General features: G+C 35.2%; 1 protein-coding gene across 1 annotated transcript; it reads right to left on the bottom strand.

The window, feature by feature from the left end:
- Positions 1–13,396: 13,396 nt before the first annotated feature.
- On the bottom strand, positions 13,397–21,100 carry LOC133310127 (ent-copalyl diphosphate synthase, chloroplastic). The gene is made up of 15 exons (XM_061511020.1): positions 21,004–21,100; positions 20,374–20,448; positions 20,157–20,248; positions 19,763–20,039; positions 19,491–19,674; positions 19,021–19,235; positions 18,574–18,694; positions 18,159–18,271; positions 17,813–18,039; positions 17,580–17,695; positions 16,383–16,481; positions 16,058–16,297; positions 15,280–15,403; positions 14,580–14,774; positions 13,397–13,656 (listed from the first exon to the last, which is right to left on the bottom strand). The coding sequence occupies exons 1-15, from the start codon at positions 21,098–21,100 to the stop codon at positions 13,423–13,425; spliced, it is 2,409 nt and encodes an 802-aa protein (XP_061367004.1). The 3' UTR covers positions 13,397–13,422.
- Between the last annotated feature and the right edge of the window lie 588 nt (positions 21,101–21,688).

Here is a 21,688-nt window from a genome sequence, read left to right as displayed (position 1 = left end):
CAAAAGTGATTTTCGTGACAGAAGTTTATTTTCATGGCCAAATCCGCACAACCTTCATTAGAGAAGCATCTTTTTGAATATGAAATAGAAGGCAAGATTGTGCATTTAAGATTTTCACATTGGCTAACAGAATAACATCGATTAAAATTATAATAAAAATACAAAAGCACTTCACCCTCAAAGAAAAATCTTGTAAAAGCTGCTATCTTCTAAGTTCATGATCTCAAGTTTATATAGTTGTTCTTGTAAGTTGATCCAATACTACACTACCAGTGTTTATTGCAGTAGTGAGTCTAAGAGATTATGTACGACTGATCTGGCAATTAAAGCCATTCGTTGAGTTTTTGTTCAGTAACTATCTCGAGGAGAAATTTGTACACGTGTTGCGCTGCATGTACAATAATCAGTCTAATTGTGCTAGGAGAAATTTGTGCACGTGTTGCATTGCATGTACAATAAACAGTCAATCGTGCTACATGTGATGCCTGATTGCTACTTTGTCAGACTGTCCAACTCATATTTGAGCCGTTCATTTTATACATACAGTGCTTAACAAAAAAAAACAAAAAAACAAAACTGGATGTATCTTGTACTTCAATTCAGAGTTTCTCATCTTTTGAGAGCATAATGTTGTTCATCCAAGAAAAATGCTTTAGCCAGTACGGTAGAAGCTCTGCGTGAAATAGGATAATTGAACATTCTTGGGGTCACAGGTGGTGGTCCTGGTTGACCCGTGGTCTACATTGCATTTACAAGTAGCACATGAGTGTCTCCTGCCTCTAGATTGCTTCACTGGATCACACAATCTATAGGCTACGTGGTCCACCAAAGAGTATCCTTTTTACATCGTCTTTTTTGGTTGAATATCTTTTTTTTCTTTTTAAGAAATTCTCACTTCATGGCTAAACAACCCAAAAGGAATTATTTATGTGGTTTGTATCCTATCCACTAATATTGCTGGACCAGGTTGTGAGAGACCCAAAAATGGATAGAGATGGGTCATCTACCATCTGCATGTTTGCTGCTTTCACAACATGTAAACAAGCTAGAAAGGATATAGGGTGAGGAGAGAAATGAGAAAGAAGGGGTAAAAAAAGGTGATAGGAGGGAGAAAAAAAGATTGGAAAAATCATATGATAGTAGCTCTAGAAGGTAGCTCTACAACCTGAGCAAATGAGTGTGAGAGCACACGTTTGATAAACAGAATTATTTTTAGGAGGGTTTAAAATTTTAATATCTTAAACAGAATTATCTTACGTGAACTATCCATATGGTTTATCAAAAAAAATAAAAAGATTGAGAAAAAAAAAAAAAAAAAGCTAGGGAGGGATTGCAATGAAACCAAGAAAGAGTGGTGGGCACATGGCTTTCGTCCATCATTGGATATGGCTGGACTGCCATTACCAAAATAAGTTACACTCCAAACACCGTCACCGATCCACTTTTGCATTCAGTACGGATACAAAATCAAATCTTGGGATAGGATTATGTGACGTTAGTTTTAAGAGGTAGGATACCTCTTCACTGCACTCTAATCACCATTAGATTTAAAAGTTATTTTTTTTTCTCTCTCTTTATTCAACTTGTCCTCTAATCCAATGGTAATTAGAGTAGTAGTAAAGTGGTAGTAAAAAAATTTGGTAGTATAAATATCTTATCCCTAGTTTTAAATTTAAAATTTGACACATCGTTTGAAGCTCTATTTTATAAGCATATAATATTATTGATTTTTTTTTAATTTAACAGCTCTAAGATGAAATGTCAAATTTTAAATTTAACATCGATATCAAATGATTGTACCCCTCAAATCTTAGGATGCCTCCTCTCTTTCTCAATGAAACCGCTGTCTCCATCTCTTTGTCTTCTTTACAACCTAGTCTATGTCATTGAGCCTCATCTCCATGGGGACAACACATCCAATCCTTTCAAGAGGGCTACTGATTTTGCAGTTTCTTCTGATCCACTTTTCCATCATTTCAATGGCAAACACATGCAGGCCTCGTGATGCCACCCATATGCTCAAGGTGTGTGTATGTGGGTTCAGTGTCATGTGTATTCAAGTTCGGGATAGACTTCATTTGTATTATTGGGACCTCATATCAATTGTGCACAACTATATGCTAGCCATATGAAGGTACGAGCCCACAATCATGTCTTTTTGAGGGTATATCACTTTATGTGAATGAATAGACGACTCTGTGGAGCCCATCACTCCCTAGTTCTATGTGTCCTACAATTTGACAAGGTGTTCAAATTTCATTGGTTCCTAGCGTTTGACAACTCGGTGGATTTCTTATAGGGATTATCATTTCATTTCTGCTTCAATTTTCTGCGACTGAGACATAAAACAACTAGAAACAAAGCATAAAGAAATGAGATAGAAAATAATGATGGCCCCATTTATTTTTGAGAAATGTTTTTTTATATTACATAAATTTTTTTTTATCTCATATTATATATTTATTGAAATCTGAGTCAATATTTTTTTCTTCTTTTTTTAGTTATGGGACCCACCTAATCATGTCTCTACATGAGACAATGCTATTTCATGTAAGGAATAAAGGAGTATCCTTTTGAATGACACAAGTTTGTGTCATCTTAGGTATTTTACACAAAGTACGACCGGTCGTACTTTGTGTAAAACTGAAAAGTTACTTTTTTTTCTCTTTCCCCAGTCATATCGCCGACGTGTAAAGTGAAAAAAATTAACTTTTCAGAATTACACAGAATACGATCGTAAATCACTAAAAGAACACAACTTGTGTCCTTTTGAATGACACACACTAAACCCTTCATGTAATATGAGAAAAACATAACCCTTTATTTTTATGTCTCGGTAATAAAAAAAATTAAGTGAAATATCTTTTGGGTCTCCACCAAAAATTATGGATCTATTTTAATCTTTTAGAAAAAAAATTAAAGATCCTTATAAAATTCAAAATAGATCCATATTAATCCTTTTTTGAGCGACTAACATGAATCTTCTTTGAATTTTAGATGGATCACGATTTTAACTAATTGAGTCTATTTTAAATTTCAAAATACCATAAATTGACTTTGTTTTCAAAAAAATTAAAATAAATTTCATAATTTTTGTTGAGTTTCAAAATGTACTTTACTAAAAAAAACAAAATTCTGTCACAGCAGAAATGATAATCTCTTTCTTTTAAGATCTTTAAACTTTTTTTCCCGAACTACTTATCCTTCAGACACAACTATTATGCAACTCTTTTTATTATAACTTTTTTTAAATGATCTAAATGAGTTCATTTAAAGTCCCTAGAAGTTTATAAAGAAATAGATTTTATTTAAGTCTCATAACTATTAATTTTAAAATTTTACAATGACTTCACATATTGATTTTTTTAACTAAATAATTCTCTTTTCAAACTCGTAATTTGCTGTCCTTTAAAGTATGTTGCCTTCGTGACGTCAAATTTCACATCTCTGCGATGCTCAAATACCAGTAGGTCCAGTACATTTGGTGTGATACAACTTACAAGCCAAAATGATCAGGATTTCTACCTAGCCAAAAAATGTAAAAGTTTTAGGGAAATAGTTTTGTTATGTTGTAAGAAAAAATTTCTCTCATGTAGTAAAAACAAAATTATAAGTGAGATCCACAGGTAAAAGGAGAGAAAAAAAATAAAGATGAGACCCATCTCTTTTTTGTGTGTATAGGAAATTGCTTTTCTTATGTAATATGAGATAAATATAACGCAAAGTTTTATATGGATTTTCAAGTGATGTTTATCTTCGGTTTCTTGATTAAAGCTCTCTTTTATTACTAAGATGTTAGCTGAGAGAAAACCAAAGTTGTAGCAATATTAAGCACTCACTTTGGTCTTTGGCTTCTCTTTTTGACTTCCCGAGTCATGCTGTCATTCACCCGTTATGTACATATCGCCAATTTTGTTTTGTCACAAGTTATCTATACAGGGAAAAATCTGAAGCATAAGACTTTTGGTCTTGTCCTGCCTCATTCCTGTTACAAGGCAATAATGCATAGGTGATTTGGGGAAATTCCTTGACCCAAATTCACTTGTACAGAAATAGCATCTTAATAATTGTTGAGATTTGACAAAGGATTATAGTGGTGGTGGGAACAAGGTTCCTTTAAAATAAATTTGTGTTCGAAATAAGCAAGAAAAAAAATATGTTTGTTCTTAATTTAACTTGAAGTATAACACATTGTTAATAAATCCAGACTGGCACGTTCGGGTCGATCCGAAAATCAATAAATCGGTGTTATAATCGGTTTGGGTAAAGCAGAGGATCGGACATGTAATGGATCAGGTGCGACTCGGTCAGTTTTGGTAAAAATTGGTGACCCGATCGATTAACCAGTGACTGGGTCCGATTTATTAAAAAAAAAATTCAAAAAAAAATATAATTGACATATTCGAGTGATTTGTTGCTTATGGACTTACATAAGTTATGTAACTACAATACTAATATTATCTCAGTTATGCATTGTGACGGAAATTTTGATTTGATTTATAGTTAGAGATGTTGTTTACGAAATCTGAAACACTAGTATCACTAGCATTATATGTTTGCTCGATCCTTTTTTTTTTTTGGAGTTACCCAATCTTAATTACCTCTTTGAGGCGAATTGGCTCCCTCCGGCTATGGAACTAATCCGGAGTGCGAGGGTCAGTGATGGCTAAATGTTCAGCCCCTCCCCAAGAATGCATTCAGCGGGAATCGAACACATGTCCAACCCCACTAACTCAGCACCAAGGAACCAACTGAGCTGCACCCATTGAGTTGTTTGTTTGATTCTTTATTGGACAATAACGTGTAATTTATTATTTTTTATATTAAAATATTTAGAATTTATATTATTTTTTTAGCTATTTGAGTATGTTTATAATTTTTTTAATATAAATTATAAATTCACATAGAATCACCGGATTATGCGGTTGAACCAGTAATTCACTGGTTGAACTAGTAATCCAGTGACCTGATACCTCGACCGGATCGATTTTAATAAGATTGGTATAACGTGACCCATTCAAATTTAAAAATAAATTCATTTTAGAGAAATTTACCTGATAGTAGGGTTTGCATTATTTTTGTTGTTAAATATTTTCAGCAATGGAGAACTAAATCTGCAAATTTAGGATTTTGTGAAGCTCCACTTCAAGCTAAAGATCATATCCACCAACTTTCTCACGTGTTCATGAGCGGTCTTGTCTGCCATTTTTATCGTTGTCATTTATGAGGAAACCATTAGACAAACAGGTCAAAAGAGATCTTCTCACTTCTGAGAACACCTTGACGTGGTTTACTCCTTTACCTTATGATAACCCAATTGCTAAATTTGTGCAAATCACGCTGTATCTAATCCCCATTTAAGATGGGTCATGTACTCATGTTGATAAGTAACATTGTTTTGCACTATAGGCTAAGTACATTGTTGCTATATTATCCCAAGTTCACAACAATAATTATAGAAGTTCTGAGGTAATGTTGTTGTATCAATATCTAAGTTAGGAGGGGTTGGTATTAACAGGGGATGACTTATACCTCACTTAGCTGTAGTGGTCTTTTTCCTTGATCAAATTTGATACGGATTTCATGTAAATTTTTTTGTTTTTTGATATTACTAAAAAAGTTTGACATCTCTAATAGTTATTATAATCTATTTCTGTTTGTTAAATCATAGTACATTTACTTAATTGTGAATTAATCACTTATATTATTTTTTTCTTAAAAAGACACGTCATTTTAAAATAATTCAAATAAAATGTTTAAATTCTCTTTTCATCTAGTTTTGCATGCCCTTCATTTTAGCTTTTATATACTCTTTTTTTTAGTATAATTCAAGGTATTCCTAAGTCGACAATCGAAGACTAATCTTCTCGAAACATAGAGATCACTCTCTACCAACTGTGCCAGGCTTTGTTGGTATATATACTCTTTTACTTTAACTTTTTTAGATTTTAATTAAATTTTTTAAAAAAAGCCATGAGCATTTCACTAGTTAATTAAAAAGTTTTTGTTTATCAAAAAAAAAATTAAAAAGTTTTTAATAATATCTCATTATATAATTTGATGATGATGTAACAATAAATTTGTTAGATACTTAAAATCATTCATTAGTTTTTAAAATAACTAATCATTACAAATTAAATCCCGTTATAAAGTAGTCAAGTGAGTAACTTTAGTTAGTTATTGACAAATCTAAAATCAAATCCAGTTTTCTATTTATATTTCAAAAGGAAACTTTATCATATTGCGCTTCTTCTTCCTATGACTGTGTGATCAGACCAAATACAATATGGGCTGGCCAATATGTATCGAGCCTAATCACACACGGTTGAGATGTGGATTGTTGTTCTTTGGTCTTGGGCCCAGAGTTGAAGTTGGATCTTACTTCGTCTCTATCCTTTGCTGTGGCGCGATGAATCTGAATGGGGGGTACCTGCGAAGACACTCCGATGCTTAAGTCAGTATCAGAGGCAAGAGTTTGTAAGTTATTAATATAAAGGATGATCATACCTTGATGTTGTATCCTTTGCTTATATAGTGATTATGATGCCGCCTTAGTAAGACGGCTTGGCTTCTGAGTGGTCAGGCTTGGGCTGCAGGTCAGTACTATAACCTGAGTAGCCTTATCTTCTCTAATGTTCAGTCATAGAGTCGCGGCAAGCTGGAGCTGTCTTTAGTTTATTAGAATAAAGGCGCGGTGGGATTGCCTTGGGCCTTAAGTTAGCTTCCTTAAGGGGGTTTTATCCGCGATATGGGCATCGCGTTCTGTCCTGTGCGATGAGGGCATCGCGTCTTATGCGCGATGTTTGTCCATCGCGCTTGCTCTGGATCCTTAATGGGTTTGGGCCTCTTCGTATGTCATTGGACCTCTAATGGGCCTATATTTTATCAGGATCAGTTGCCCCCTAGCTTGCGGGTTTGTCATGTGGCAAAGCTGTGAGCTATATGCTATTTAAGCGCGGGAGTTACATCTCATATGTCCTTTCTGTTTGCCACGGTAATCATGTTAAAGTGTCATCATGATTTTTAGCTGTTTAAGAACGATGGATTAGACGTTTAACTGTTAGAAGCATTAAATGATAGTATTGTTACGTGGGTGTTTAAGGGTAAGCGTGGGTGGTTTTTTGAAGTGAAAACGCTTCCCCTTCTCGCCACGTGTCCCTGTAAAACCGTTTTGCTCAACACGTTTTGGTGTCCTTCGGATTATCCGTTTGAGAAAAACCTTTCGTATTTGTACTGAGCTTATTAGTTTGGAGGGAAAAGACTTCGTTGATATCGTGAGAGATCCTTTGCTCCTCAGTGCTTGTTTTCTACATTTCCGGTGTTGACACGTCCTGCTCGTGGTTGCTAATCCGAAGTATAAATCTCAGGTGTGTTCTTCTTCTTCCTTTATTTATCTTGTTTTAATCATCTTTGTTTTTTAGTTTTCTTTCCTCGTGCTTGAGGCATGTCTGATAATCGCAAATGTGTGGATTTTATCAGATTATTCGAACGGTCTGGCTCGTCCAGTCCTCCTTCGAGATTGTTACCTAGATCAAGGTCTTTGGGAACCAGGGAAGAGCGGCCTATTGATGAATATCTTGCCCCCTGTCCCAAACTTTGTGTACATGATAGCCGTGTCCCTTCTGTTCGTAGGTTTGAATTAGGATCATCTTCGCGACAACCAAGTCGCGGAAAGACATTTTCTCAACAAAGCTCATCTTTGTTTCCCCAGGTTTCTGTTAGAATGTTTAGGCCAATTTTAATTTCGAGTGATTCCTCCTCAGGCTCTGAGTGTAGTGGTAATAGTGGTATGTTTGATAATATAGTAGACCCTAAACCATCTTCTCCAAAGATGTTGCGCGATACTTCGCCTCCTATCGCGGTCAAAAAATTTCAAGTCCCTTACCGTTAAATGTAATATATCCGGCAGGGTATCCTTTTAAGAAAAGGAATTTTGATAATTATAAGTCTGCATTTGCTGTCTCTGCTTCCTTTGATCGGTCTATGCATGTCAAATGGGTTCCTCAATCTTAGGAACTTGATAATATGATCAAGCCTATGGAATCACTACTACACTGATGGAATGAGTGTGAAACCTTCAAACACTAGGGTGATGAGAGTTACATATTTATCCAGCGAGGAACATTCAAGTTATGATCTTAATTTCTTGATAAAACGGAAAAACATTGTTTAAAGTTTTTCAACAATGAAGTTATACATGCATAACAGTCTGATCTCTTAAGATATTTGTGTTCCATGTTTTCTCTCCACAGAATTCATCCTTGCTTCTAACTTTAATCTATTACATTGCTGAGGACAGCAACGTTCAAATCTGGGAATTGTTTGATATGCCTCCAGCATATATATGATTTTAAGCCAAAAAGAGAAAGAATATTGATCAATCTTGGATAAAAATGTCTAGAATTGTTATTTAATTGATAAATCTTAATCAAATATCTTGTCATTGATTTTCTACTAATTTTGTAGGAAAACAGACCAGAAAGAAGCCCAAATTGGAAGCACAAGTCTGAAGCCCCGCGCTATTAGCGCGGGTGTGGCGCTAGTAGCGCCAGAGGAACTTTTTCATCCAGAGACTCCCACGCTACTAGCGTGGCACTGGCGCTAGTAGCGCCAGGCCGCCAGCAATCTTGCCACCTACGCTAGTAGCGCAGGATTCACACTAGTAGCGCCAAGCTACTGATTCAAGAACAATACTCCCACGCTATTAGCGCGGCACTGGCGCTAGTAGCGCGGGAGGTGCAAGATAGTTTTTATCCATATTTCAGACTGTATCAAAGGAGATTGGACCAAGATATACGATGAAGATTTGATCAAGATTTCTAAGCAAGGGCACAAATTCTATAAACAGAGACTCAGACCTCAGAAACAAGGTATCTTTGGCTGGAAAGAATCTTTGGAGGCTCACGCTGGAAATCAAGATTCCACCGAAGTTGAAGACCGGAGATCATTGATCCTTCATCTTCTTCTTCTTTTTCTTTATTGCTTTTATGAATTCTTTTTATTATTTTAATTTGTTTAAGCCAGCTATGTCTGGCTAGTTTCTTTTTGTAGTTGGGATCACGGACCCGATGTGAATCTTTTATATTTTTTGTATTGATATTTTATAAGTTAATTAGTTAGTTTGTTTGTTTTATTCTACCTGTGTTAATTTTTCCATATCCTATTTAGAATTGGCCACTCTAAATTATAGGGCTTTGAGGGTTAGAATTCACAATAGACATATTGGGGTTTTAATCTGGACAAGGGTAGAATAACAATTTGTGTATGATCTAGACATAGGCTTGCATAAATTGCAGACTCATAATTCATTTGCTTAATGCTTAATTCAAGAGGGATTACTAAGACATTGAGATTCTGATTGGGTTAAAGGGTTGAAATCACTAAGACATTAGTGTTCAACTATTTTATAGGGAAATAATGAATTGTCTGAACAAACGAATTAATTAATTATAAAATATAATATAGGAATATAAGGGAGGATCAGAGGTAAAGTCCATCCTGACTATATCCTTTTTATAAATTTTTCATCAATATTTTCTCGTGTTCTTGATCTTTTCTTGCATGCGTTCGAAATTAATTGTTATTAATTTTCTGTTTTAAATTTAATTATTTTTTAAATTCTGTTTTGAAACTCCAAAATCTATTACTTTCATAATTCAATCCAATTTTATTTTCCAAATTAAGGGGAATAGTTAAACTAGTACTTGGTGCATTAATCATTGTGGGAACGATACTCTACTTATCACTTTATTACTTGAAACGAACGGTATACTTGCCGGTTTCGCAACAGTGTCTCCCGAGATAATGCCATGGGAGTTGATGTGTGTTTGGAAAGCATAGTGTTCCTTCCTTGTTTGCGCAACAGGTCAGCGCGTTAGTTCCCTTAGTTGGAGCTATAGTTCGTGCTTTGTGTGGTACTTGAGAGCCACAGGCGAATATCTGCAATAATTTGTCAAATCATAATGCATATAATTTGCTTATCGTTGTTGTTGGTATGTGTTCGAGATGTAATGTCATTGTAGTTTGTACATGACGTATGCCAGACGTATCGCGCTTAGGAAGAAGTTTGACCCAGGTAAGGTTCATCCTGCCTTGTATCGCGCTAGAACTTGGAGAATCGCGATAGAACTTGTAAGATCGCGCTGTGAATATGGAGGATCTGTTTAGAGGATCCTTGTGAAGGATCCTGTTAAGTTGGAGGATCCTTGTAATGGATCCTTGAGATTGGAGGATCCTTGTGAGGGATCCTGTTAAGTTGGAGGATCTTTGTGAGGGATCCTTGAGATTGGAGGATCCTTGTGAGGGATCCTGTTAAGTTGGAGGATCTTTGTGAGGGATCCTTGAGATTGGAGGATCCTTGCGAGGGATCCTGTTAAGTTGGAGGATCATTGTGAGGGATCCTTGAGATTGGAGGATCCTTGCGAGGGATCCTTTTAAGTTGGAGGATCCTTATGAGAGATCCTTGAGATTGGAGGATCCTTGTGATGGATCCTATTAAGTTGAAGGATCCTTATGAGGGATCCTTAAGATTGGAGGATCCTTGTGAGGGATCCTTTTAAGTTGGAGGATCCTTGAGATTGGAGGATTCTTGTGAGGGATCCTTTAAGTTGGAGGATCCTTATGAGGGATCCTTGAGATTGGAGGATCCTTATGAGGGATCCTATTAAATTAGAGGATCCTTATGAGGGATCCTTGAGATTGGAGTATCCTTGTGAATGATCCTTTTAAGTTGGAGGATCCTTGTGAGGGATCCTGTTAAGTTGGAGGATCCTTGTGAGGGATTCTTGAGATTTGAGGATCCTTGCGAGGGATCCTGTTAAGTTGGAGGATCTTTATGAGGGATCCTTGAGATTGGAGGATCCTTGTGAAGGATCCTGTTAAGTTGGAAGCCATCGCGCTTTGCAGTATCGCTCCCTTATGATTGGGATAGGTTGTGACCCTGTTCACTTATTTATATGCGCGATGCAATATGTATCAATGATGGAGAAATTTGCAATCGTTAAATGATAAGTTGGAAAGATAAATATGCTACGAACAAGAAAAGACTTGGCTATAAAATATTTTAAGCTTGTCCGCGTTCCATGTACGTGGGATAGTAAGGTCAGACAACGTCTCAATGACATATGCACCCTTATCAGTTTTGTTGCGGATGCGATATGGACCTTCCCAATTCGCGGCTAGTTTACCTTGTCGCGCATTCCTATTGCCAATGTCTGCTCTTCGTAGGACTAAGTCGCCTATGTTAAAACTGCGTCGGACAACTTTTAAGTTATAGCGCGCTGCAATTCTTTGTTTTAATGCTACCTCCTTGATATGAGCAATTTCGCGCACTTCATTGATTGCATCCAAGTTAGGGAGTAATGCCTGTGAATTGCTATCTTCACTCGTGTACATCCTTCTCCATGAAGGCTCTCCAATTTCAACCGAAATCATGGTTCACTGCCATAAACCATGCGGAACGAGGTTTCCCCTGTAGTTGAATGCGTGGTTGTTCCGTAGCCCCATAACACAAAGTCTAATTATTCAGGCCAGTCTCCTTTAGCTGCTTCTAATCTTCTTTCCAATCCTCGTTTTAAGACTCGATTTGCAGCTTCTGCCAATCCATTTGTTTGTGGATGTTCTACAGATGTGTATCTGTGTTTGACATGCAAATCTTGAAGTATTTGATTGAATTTTTTATCCACGAACTGCGTACCATTATCAGTTATGATGGTATGAGGAACGCCAAACCGACTTATGATTTGTCGATAGAAGAATCGGCGAACCTTACTGGCTGATATTGTGGCTAAGGCCTCTGCTTCAATCCATTTGAAAAAGTAGTCGATTGCTACTAGTAACCATTTTACCCCTTCGACAGCAATTGGGAATGGTCCCAATATATCCAGGCCCCATTGGTAGACTGGCCAAGGGGATAATATTGAAGATAATTCCTCTGGGGTAGCATGGTGCAAGTCTGCGTGCTCTTGACATTTGACACAATGCCGCACGTGTTTTTTTGAATCTTCTTCCATAGTGGGCCAGAAATAACCCGCTCGAAGCAGTTTTCTAGATAAGGATTTACCTCCCATGTGATGTCCGCCAATCCCCTCGTGAACATCGAAGATTACATACTGAGCTTGTTGGGGATCCAGGCATTTAAGCATTGGAGAAGAAAATCCTTTCTTGTATAGCTGGTCATTGATGATAGTTTAGAATGAAGCCTGGCGCGCTAGCTTTTTTGCTGCGCGCGGTTCTGGTTGTGTCTCTATGTTATACAAGTAGTTCCAAATTGGTGTCATCCAAGTTTCTTTATCGTCCAAGGGCATGGTATCATCCTCGACCATGGATTGCGCACTCTGGGACGGATGAGCTTTTCGTTTAGTGACAGCCATTATGATGCTGGGATTAGGGACGCTTTGCTGGATAACTGATCTATTATTTCCGGGTCCCTTTGTGCTGGCTAATTTGGACAAAATATCGGCCTGCGAATTTTGTTCTCTAGGGATGTGCTCCATTTTGAAGCTTTGAAAATCTGTTAAAGGATTATCATACCTTGATGTTGTACCCTTTGCTTATATAGTGATTATGATGCCGCCTTAGTAAGGCGGCTTGGCTTCTGAGTGGCCAGGCTTGGACTGCAGGTCAGTGTTATAACCTGAGTAGCCTTATCTTCTCTAATGTCCAGTCATAGAGTCGCGGCAAGCTGGAGCTGTCTTTAGTTTATTGGAATAAAGGCGCGGTGGGATTGCTTTGGGCCTTAAGTTAGCTTCCTTAAGGGGGTTTTATCCGCGATATGGGCATCATGTTCTGTCCTGTGCGATGAGAGCATCGCGTCTTATGCGCGATGTTTATCCTTCGCGCTTGCTCTGGATCCTTAATGGGTTTGAGCCTCTTCGTATGTCATTGGGCCTCTAATGGGCCTATATTTTATCCGGATCACTGTGTAAATTAAACTGTATTGCTTCGAGCATTTGTCATTCAAGTTTTTAATTAATTAATTTTAATTTACCGTCAGAGTTTAATATTGTCAAAAAATTACATAATATTACTAAAACTATTAATTTTTTATTATAAATTGGAGACCTTGGTTATTAAATTATATTAGTTGTTAGAGAAATATAATATAAAATTATTAATGCAACATTCATCTAATACCTTAAGTTTTTGAGTTAAATTAATGCTTTAGCATATAATTCTGAGACCATATGGTTTTATTTCTCAAAGTACAAATTCTTACTCATACTGAATTCAAGCTGCAAGGTAAGTAAAATTGAGGCAAAATTTATTATAGATTTAATTTTTGTAAACTGGAAAAAGGACATATACATTAATTCACAACAACTACTGAATTTTTTGGCTTTCTTTTTCTTTAATATATTATATTGGGGGTAATTATGCACAGTGATGGTGAAATCTAGTATCTATTGAAGACACTAAATTTGATCAAACAACTTTATCAAAGAGAACTTTGGCAATATGGAAGTTGATGGTGCTTGAATCACTGAAAGCTGTATAGTATAAACTCTTCACCACTGTGAGGAAAGTATTCTTGATATTGATGTCAATGCCAGTTGGAGATTTTTGGAATACCAATTGTACGAGTTCTTGCATTTTTGAATCTACTTCTGGGGTGGTGCTGCTGTCTACATGCGTACCACAGTTGCCGCTCTCTAGTTCCTGATAAATGTTATTCAGAAAAATGCAAATGTTACCAAGAAAGTGGGAGAAAAAAAAAAAAAAGCTTATGAGAGTGCAAGCTTAAATGTATATTAGCTTTGGTTTTAACTTTTAACGACTTGAGACATTAATAATATCACTTTTTTTTGGAGAATAAATCTTTGGCGTTACTGTTGCACCAAAGATTTAATGCATCCCATTAATGTAAACATTACATTTCAGCCAAAATTTTGTCTCCTCTGTCAAATTTTCTCTCTCTCTCCTCTGACATGTAATATTTTTATTGGTAGGATGCACCGAATTTAGGTACAACAGATATACCAAAAATTTATCCTATAAAAGGAATAAATCTTTTCTGCACAAGTAAGCAAATGATACATATTTTAAATGTAAAATAATTGTGTAATACACAAATTTATGTAACTATTTAATGATTAATTTAGTTTACACAATTTATATAAACAAATGTAATCATGAATTTCTCCTGCAGGAGATATTATGGAGTTTCCCAAACTAAAAGATTGTGCTTCCTGCTTAGTGCAGCACTATACTACATGACAAAGTTTATGTGTTGGATGATGTTGAGTTAGGAATTTCAATTATGCAGTACTTAAATGCTAAACACCTCACCATTTATGAGTGACAAGTTTATGAGTATTTTGAGAAAACTAAATATCGTGCTCAATTGGCTATTGCTGGAACCCCTTTCTTCTTTTTATTTATTTTTTGGCTATGTCACTTTACTAATAATCCAAAGAGCATATCTATCTAGCTTTGTAGACCCTACAAAAATTTGAAACACTAGCCTTGAAAAGTGGGGAAGGTAAATAGAGTTGGCATTAAAAGCATGCAGCCAAAAGATCCACATTAGGAAAAGTAGCTAGGTATTTATCCTAGGATATAATGGTTGCGCTGTCACTGACCTTGTCCTTTTGATAGCAACTAAGTCTATGACAGATTGTGTTAGTGACTTGAAGGAGACTCTGGTATTGTGGATTGAACATTTGCTCCTCCGAAATCCAATGCCCAGCACTCAGGTTTATTATCTGCACCAAAAGCTCTGCTTGTCCTTCACCTTTTTCTGCTTCACTTTGCCAACTTGAAAGCCACTTTTTCCACTACAATCACAATACAATAACGGGAAGGAAAAAAAAAAAAAAAAATCAAAACTAAGACATTGGAACAGTTACTTTGGTTCGGTGGTTGTATTGGACCACTTATGTTTGATTCTCCATTTTCTGTTTTGAAGTTGAAGCCCTGATTTCCTTTTCAGTTGGCGGGACCATTAATTACAAAATCATTATATTTATGAAAAATGTAAAAGGTGACAGAGCTAGTATAGAATTCTGGTACAAGTTAACTATCTAGTGTTAAGAACTTAAACAGACTTGTAAAAAATGAACAACTTCATGTTTAAAGAGATTATCTCAATTAAAAAACAAATGTTATGAATAAGTCAAATTTATTTTTAAGTTAAATTATACTAAAATTATCAATACGTAAGTTTTACCTAATATAAGGTACCAATAATAAATCATCTGAATTCATATTAATATCGAAAGGGAAATTTGTCATGAAAGTCTGATACTAAAATTATATACTAGTGAGTAATGGAAGGCTCACAATGTGATGCATATCATATCCAATTTCATGACCATGAGAAACAAGTACATCCCACGAGATTTGATCTATGGTTGCAACCAAAGTCTCAGCGAGTCCATGTCCTGTTTGGTTCCTGTTCAACCTCCTGCACTCAAAACACATACAAAATTGTGTTCAATTTCTCATTAAGCTAAAGTTCAAAACTGCAGTCAGCTAGGGAACCTTTTCGCGGGAAATGGCAGAAACAAGCTAGAACTAAAGACAAGATAAAAAAAAAAAGTAAAAAGATACAAGAAACACAAGCACATCTGCATGTTTATGAATTATTTGACTTTCTTTTCACCCCTTGCTGATTAAACAGTAATAAATATGAATTGGGTGCTTAGTGCTCGCACCACCAAGATTCGATTTCCATAACGTTAAGCTAAAACAGATGATTTAATTAATGGATCTACTAAATTCTTTGCAGAATAATAGTTAACAAGAATGCAACTCCACTATAAACTAGGCATTTCAGTACCTGTTACAAAATGATTGGGAAACATAAAGAAAAAGGAAAGTGTTTGTCACACCGGACAAAACTTTGGCTAAAGGTTGCCCACTTGAAATATACATATCAATAGGCATTGAAAATGATACGTCATATGTTTTATACATGTCTAAAGTGTACACCACCAACAAGAAGCCAAGAACCATGATTAAATAGCCAAAAAGAAAAAAGAAAAAGCAAGTCTATGTAAGTTTAAGACATAATTTGGCATGTTTCGATATTTATAGAAAATGGGAAGAGGTAATTTACCAGCCAATGGAGTAGTCTCGCTTGTTGATGCAATCACTGAATTTTTTAACGAAAGCTTTCTTCATTTCTGAATCACTAACATAGGATGTGATTGTCTCAAGCAGTGCTGTGGTTTTGGCCCATGCAAGTCTCTCATGTGACCTTTCTGGCTCAAATATGCTGGCTGCTGCCAAAAAATAGGCCAATAGAAGTGTTTTTCTGCTCAATCCAAACTCTCCCAATCTAGATTCTGAGTACCACCTGATAAATGTCATTGTAAAAATAAGAGTATTAGGACAATTGCATTGTGGAAAAAGATTAATGCAGTGCTCTTAGTTGCTCTTACTTTTGAATTCTCCCCCACTCTGTTAGATGCAGTGCTTGGCAATTGTTGTAATCTAATTTAGCAAGCTCGAGATAATTATTGTTGTTCACATAGGGCATCCTGTGACAAAAGAGCAACTCAATTCAGGCCAAAAAAATTAAAATGGCACGAGAAAGTATATTAACAGTGCTGAACACATTAATGAATCTTTTGATTCAATTAAGGGACATGTTTCTAAAATTTTTAATATATTTCACCTAACCAACATTCTAATTCTTTTCGTTAATTATAAAAGTAAAAATTGTATTACAATGTCAGATGAGCTTGTGCCTCGCCAATTTTTAAATTAATATCTTTTTCTATTAATTTAGATTTTTTAGATAGTTTCTTTTTTTTAAGAAGTGAGTCGGAATTCATAAGGAATCTCGAAAAACGTATATTCCTTAATGCATTTGAGTTTATTGTTATATCTAATTGTCAACATATATAGGAAGCGATGATGCAACCAAAGACATTATAATTTGGGTGTGTCCACCGTCACTTCTATAATTTAAAATGACAAGTGATAAATAACAAACTATTTTACATGATATTTTTTTAATAAAATGTTGCTAGCAATGTAATATTCTTCTTTAACATGAAACTTCTTTTTATAAAACCTATAATGACTATTCTTAACTTTTTAATGAGATTTATAAAAAATCAACCTTTTTTCTAATTTAGTTGTCAATTGTCATTCATAACATATACTTTATGAAAAAAAATTATTCATCACATCTGACATCTTCCTTTGGCCATGTCAGTTGGAAGGTTGATGTTGTAAACTGCTTTTAAGAAAATTATATATTTGCACCATCGTATCATCTTGATTTATTATTTTAATCATGCTAATATAAAAGCATTCAACATATTTCATTTTAGTTTATCTTATTTTAAGTAGGATTTAATATTTCTCGTTGTCGTGTCGAAGGAAATAAATATCTTCAATACATATAAAAAATATGCGAGTCCATGTATGGAGAAAACTAATTTTATCTTTTATACACACATAAAAAACTATATAAGATCTATACTTTTTTTTATTTTCTTCTTACATCGGCTCCACAAATTTTTTGTGTAAAAAAGAGTGGTGTTGTTCAGTGTACCAAGAATTTAGATGAAAAGTAAGAAGGGGGTGTTGTCAGGGAAGCAAAGTGGAAAGTGGAAAGTGCGAAGTACCTATAAAGAGTTTTGCCTATCCAGACGTCACTCTCACCACCATATTGATCAATGTAGAATCTTGTCTCCACTCGAGGCAAGCTAGCATACCATGGCACATCCAATGCGTAAGCCACCTACACAAAACACACACACACACACACACAAACTATTTCTTAGTACGAATAACTACATGCATAAGCCACCCCATAGATCAAGTGGTCCAACATAGTTGATGGTATCGATTCCCCTACCTCTTCAGGCAAGTTCTTCATTATTATCCATTTATCTATTAGCTCATTTGCTGCTCGCTTCTCTCTCAAAAACTTGGAAGAAAAGTGCTTGGCACGTTCAAGAATTTTCTCCCCTGGGAACACTACTTGAGTGGCCCGATACAGATTAAACATTCCAGTCACCGCTTCTGTTGACTGTCCAGGAAAGCAGAAGAATTCACCTTTTCTCTCAAAGTGCTTAAACACATCTGTCAAATATATATGAAATCAAAGTTCATTACCATTTCCATAGGAAACCAGTTTATTATATGAGATATTGCATTTTAGTATATAGATTTGATGTTATATATTGTTATCAAAGACTTACCAGCTGAAACTTGGTGGCCGTGTAATCTTAATAATCTGAAACCCATTGCTGTGTCATCTAAATCTTGAACACTTGAATTTCTTGCCCAACAAATGCCCTTTTCAGTCCAATATCTGAAATTTTATTTTAATAAATTACAATTGCTTAGCATGCCATATCTCTGTCTCTCACTCGGTTAATTTGTTAAAAAATGTTAATAAAATATTAACTTGAGGTTCATTATTCAATGGGATTAATATTTCTCATGTTATAAAAGATAAATTGTATTTCTTACATACATAAAATAGCATGGGACCCATGTGATGTCATTTGAAAAGAAATGAAAAAAAAATATGAATCACGTATACTTTTATATATATATAGAATATAATTTTATCTCTTGTAATACGACATACATTCAATCTTATTCAATTACCTGTGAACATAACTCGTACAGTCCTTAATCTCTTGCTGAAAATACCGCGATATTCCTAGGCGTTCCAGCCGATCAACCACCCAAATATGTTCGAACAAATCCACCGGATATACATTTGGAACTGATATAGACACAAATATTAATAAAGGTATTCTAAATATGTTATGATATAAATTATGGGTTAATAACTTCTCCTCTTTCAGGATAAGTTTTTTTGTTTCCTGCAGAGAGAATACAAAACGGGACCTACCGTTTTTTTTAAAAAAAAAAACAAAACAAAACAAAACGCAGCTTTCGATGTGAGGGTAGGAAAAAAAAAAAACTGCTACAATTAAAGGAGAAGTTATTAACCCAATTATATAGAAAAGAGGGAATGAAGATTGAATGGGGAAACAAAAAGAAAATCTCAAGTCTTGCGGTTGTGTGGAAGGGCAAATGGCACTTTACCTCCCCCATTGAACTTGTGAACCGCATTATTCAAATACTTGAGGCAATTTTCATCTTTAGTCCGCATGAGCGCAAAGGCGGTGGAGGATGGTGAAAACAAGAATGATCCATCTTGAGACTGCAGTTTTAGAAGTTCTTTCCAATCTAGACCTGACATCCCTTCCAAGCTATGGAGCAGAGTTGTGGGCACTTTATGCATCATCTCTCTTGGTATTCTATCCCCACAACAAGGCCCACATAGAACACAACATAATAATGACACACACGTTAGAACTTGCAGAAATTGTAAAAAACAAAAGCGTGACTCGTATATATATATGTACTTTCCCAGAAAGAAAGAAAAAAAAAAAAAAGATTTTGTAAGATAAGGTTGCTTTGAATCTATTATGAAATAGACAATGGGGTGCAGCACAACCTCTGGCAAGCATAATTATGACTACAACTGAGGTTGTGACCGAATGAATCCCTACCTTGTGAGTTTTACGTCTCTCTTTGCAAATATATCCTTCAAGATAGGGGAATCATCTGGTATTTCAATGTTCAAACCACGAGCTATGTCGAGAAGTGAAGGGAAAGCAACTTCAAACCCAATTGGCATATGCTCCGCATTCTCATTCTGAAGCTTGCTAAGGTTTTCTTTAAAAAATGCCATTCCTAGATACATATATGTATTATTTATGACATATCAATACAATAAAATCTAATTATATATATGAGGCTAATAGTTATAATTAAACATTACCTTTATCACACTTTTCAGGGTGCATGTTCCACGATCTTAGTGCAATAACACAAGCCAACGTGTTAATAATCCTGTCATGGGCTGAAAACAATTCACTATCACCCCATGAACCATCAGGAAGTTGACCTTTTGCTATCCATTCTAGACTCGACGGAAATTGGGGGCCACCACTTCCATGAACATCTTCTACAAGAGCAACCCAAGCTGTGTCATAAGCAGATATGCTTATCTCTCCATCTTCCATGGAACCCAATATCGACTTGATAGCTTCTACTCGCTTCTTGATCTCCTTCGTCACCGAAACCTTCTTTTGACAAGTCAAAACAAAGAAAGGGTAATTAAAGAAAGGCACAAAACAGAGAAACAGAGAAATTTTAAACAATCTTAAAAGCACCCCAATATCTTGCTCCTCATCTATGTCATCCTCCACATTAATCTCATGCAACTTTAACGTTGCTATGCTACCGTTAAATACTTCTGGATATTCTGCATAACACACAACATAAAATTGGTTCTAGTACGCTTTACAGAAAGCAACATTTAATTATTTAATTTAAATTTAAATTAAAAAACAAAAACAAAAAAAACAAAAGAAAGAATCTCCACTGTACCTTGAGTTCGTGATTTGGATATAGCTGTGCAACTTAACCCTTGTTTGTCTTTAGCCTCGGACGACACAACACCTATATATAAAATGATATAAATCTTTCACTTAATTACTTAAGTTGGTTGGAAAGTAAGTGCTATATTACTTTCAGCTTCCAGTGAAACTCTTCTTCTTTTTCTTTTTAGGTAGAGGAGAAAACAAAAGACAACACATCTTACAAATTTAGCCTGCTTGATAGTGAAATCTTGAGAGGTGAAAGTTAGAGAACCAGAGTCGCTAAGTTCTTAACGAAAGTAGAAACTCTTAAGCTCCTAAATTGTGTTTTTCTCTTTATATAACAAAGAAAGCCATGTATAATAAGCAAGATGAAGAAGATATCTCTAGTGAAGGAAAATAATATGGTGATAATTCTTTGATGAATTTTTTTTTGCTATGATTTCCTACAGAATAAGTATGCAACTATTTGTGCTTCCACATTCTTTTCTAAGGTAATAGAATGTTCAGATCAGAGAAACTTACAATGTTAAAGAATAAAAGTTTAAAAATTAATAGAAAAAAAAAAAGAATTGGCGAAATTATTGCATAATAGACTTACCCACAGAGGATTTGGAGAAGTGATGAAAAGAGAGAGGAGGAGAAGAAGAAGTTGGAAAAGGGAAATGCTTAGAAGAAGAAGAAGAAGAAGAAGAGAAAGAGAGAAGGTGGTAGTGGGAGGAGAAGTGAGAAGACATCATGTGTTTGCTGGTAATGTGTTGAAAAAACATTAAATTTGTTTGGATGCAGAGAGAAAGGGTATAGAATTTAAAGGGGGGGAAGGAGAGGCAAGCAGACAGAAATGACTTCCCAAGAGATTCCCGCTAATGGGTGCATGGCATCATCTATAAATAAGGAATTGGTTGCAGTCCTGCTCCTGTTCCTGTACATTTATTTCCTCTTAAAATGATTTTTCCTTCTCTTTTTTGCTGTAACTTTTTAAACTCTAATGAAATCGCAACTCAATCTTTTAATTACAACTCTTTTTTGGTGAAACCAACTTTTTGGATTATCTAATCATAGCTTAACTAATAATTAGATGGGGGACCGAGTCGACTCGATATTATACAAAATATAAACTTATACACCAAAAGTAGCTTAATAATAAAATATTTATAGTATATGTATTTTTTAAATAAATTATATTGATATAAAAATAAGTATATGTTAGAGAAGTATGATATAAATTCATTAATATAATATTTGTCTAACGGCTTAATTAACTTTTGGATTGAAATTATTTCATTCAGTAATTCAGTGTATTGTTCATCATTGAAATCCAATAA

Source organism: Gastrolobium bilobum, unplaced genomic scaffold (assembly GCF_033153095.1).
Source record: "Gastrolobium bilobum isolate Gb01-03AN ecotype WA unplaced genomic scaffold, APGP_CSIRO_Gbil_v1 utg1034, whole genome shotgun sequence".
NCBI lineage: Eukaryota > Viridiplantae > Streptophyta > Magnoliopsida > Fabales > Fabaceae > Gastrolobium > Gastrolobium bilobum.
This window is presented reverse-complemented; position numbering and strand designations above follow the sequence as displayed.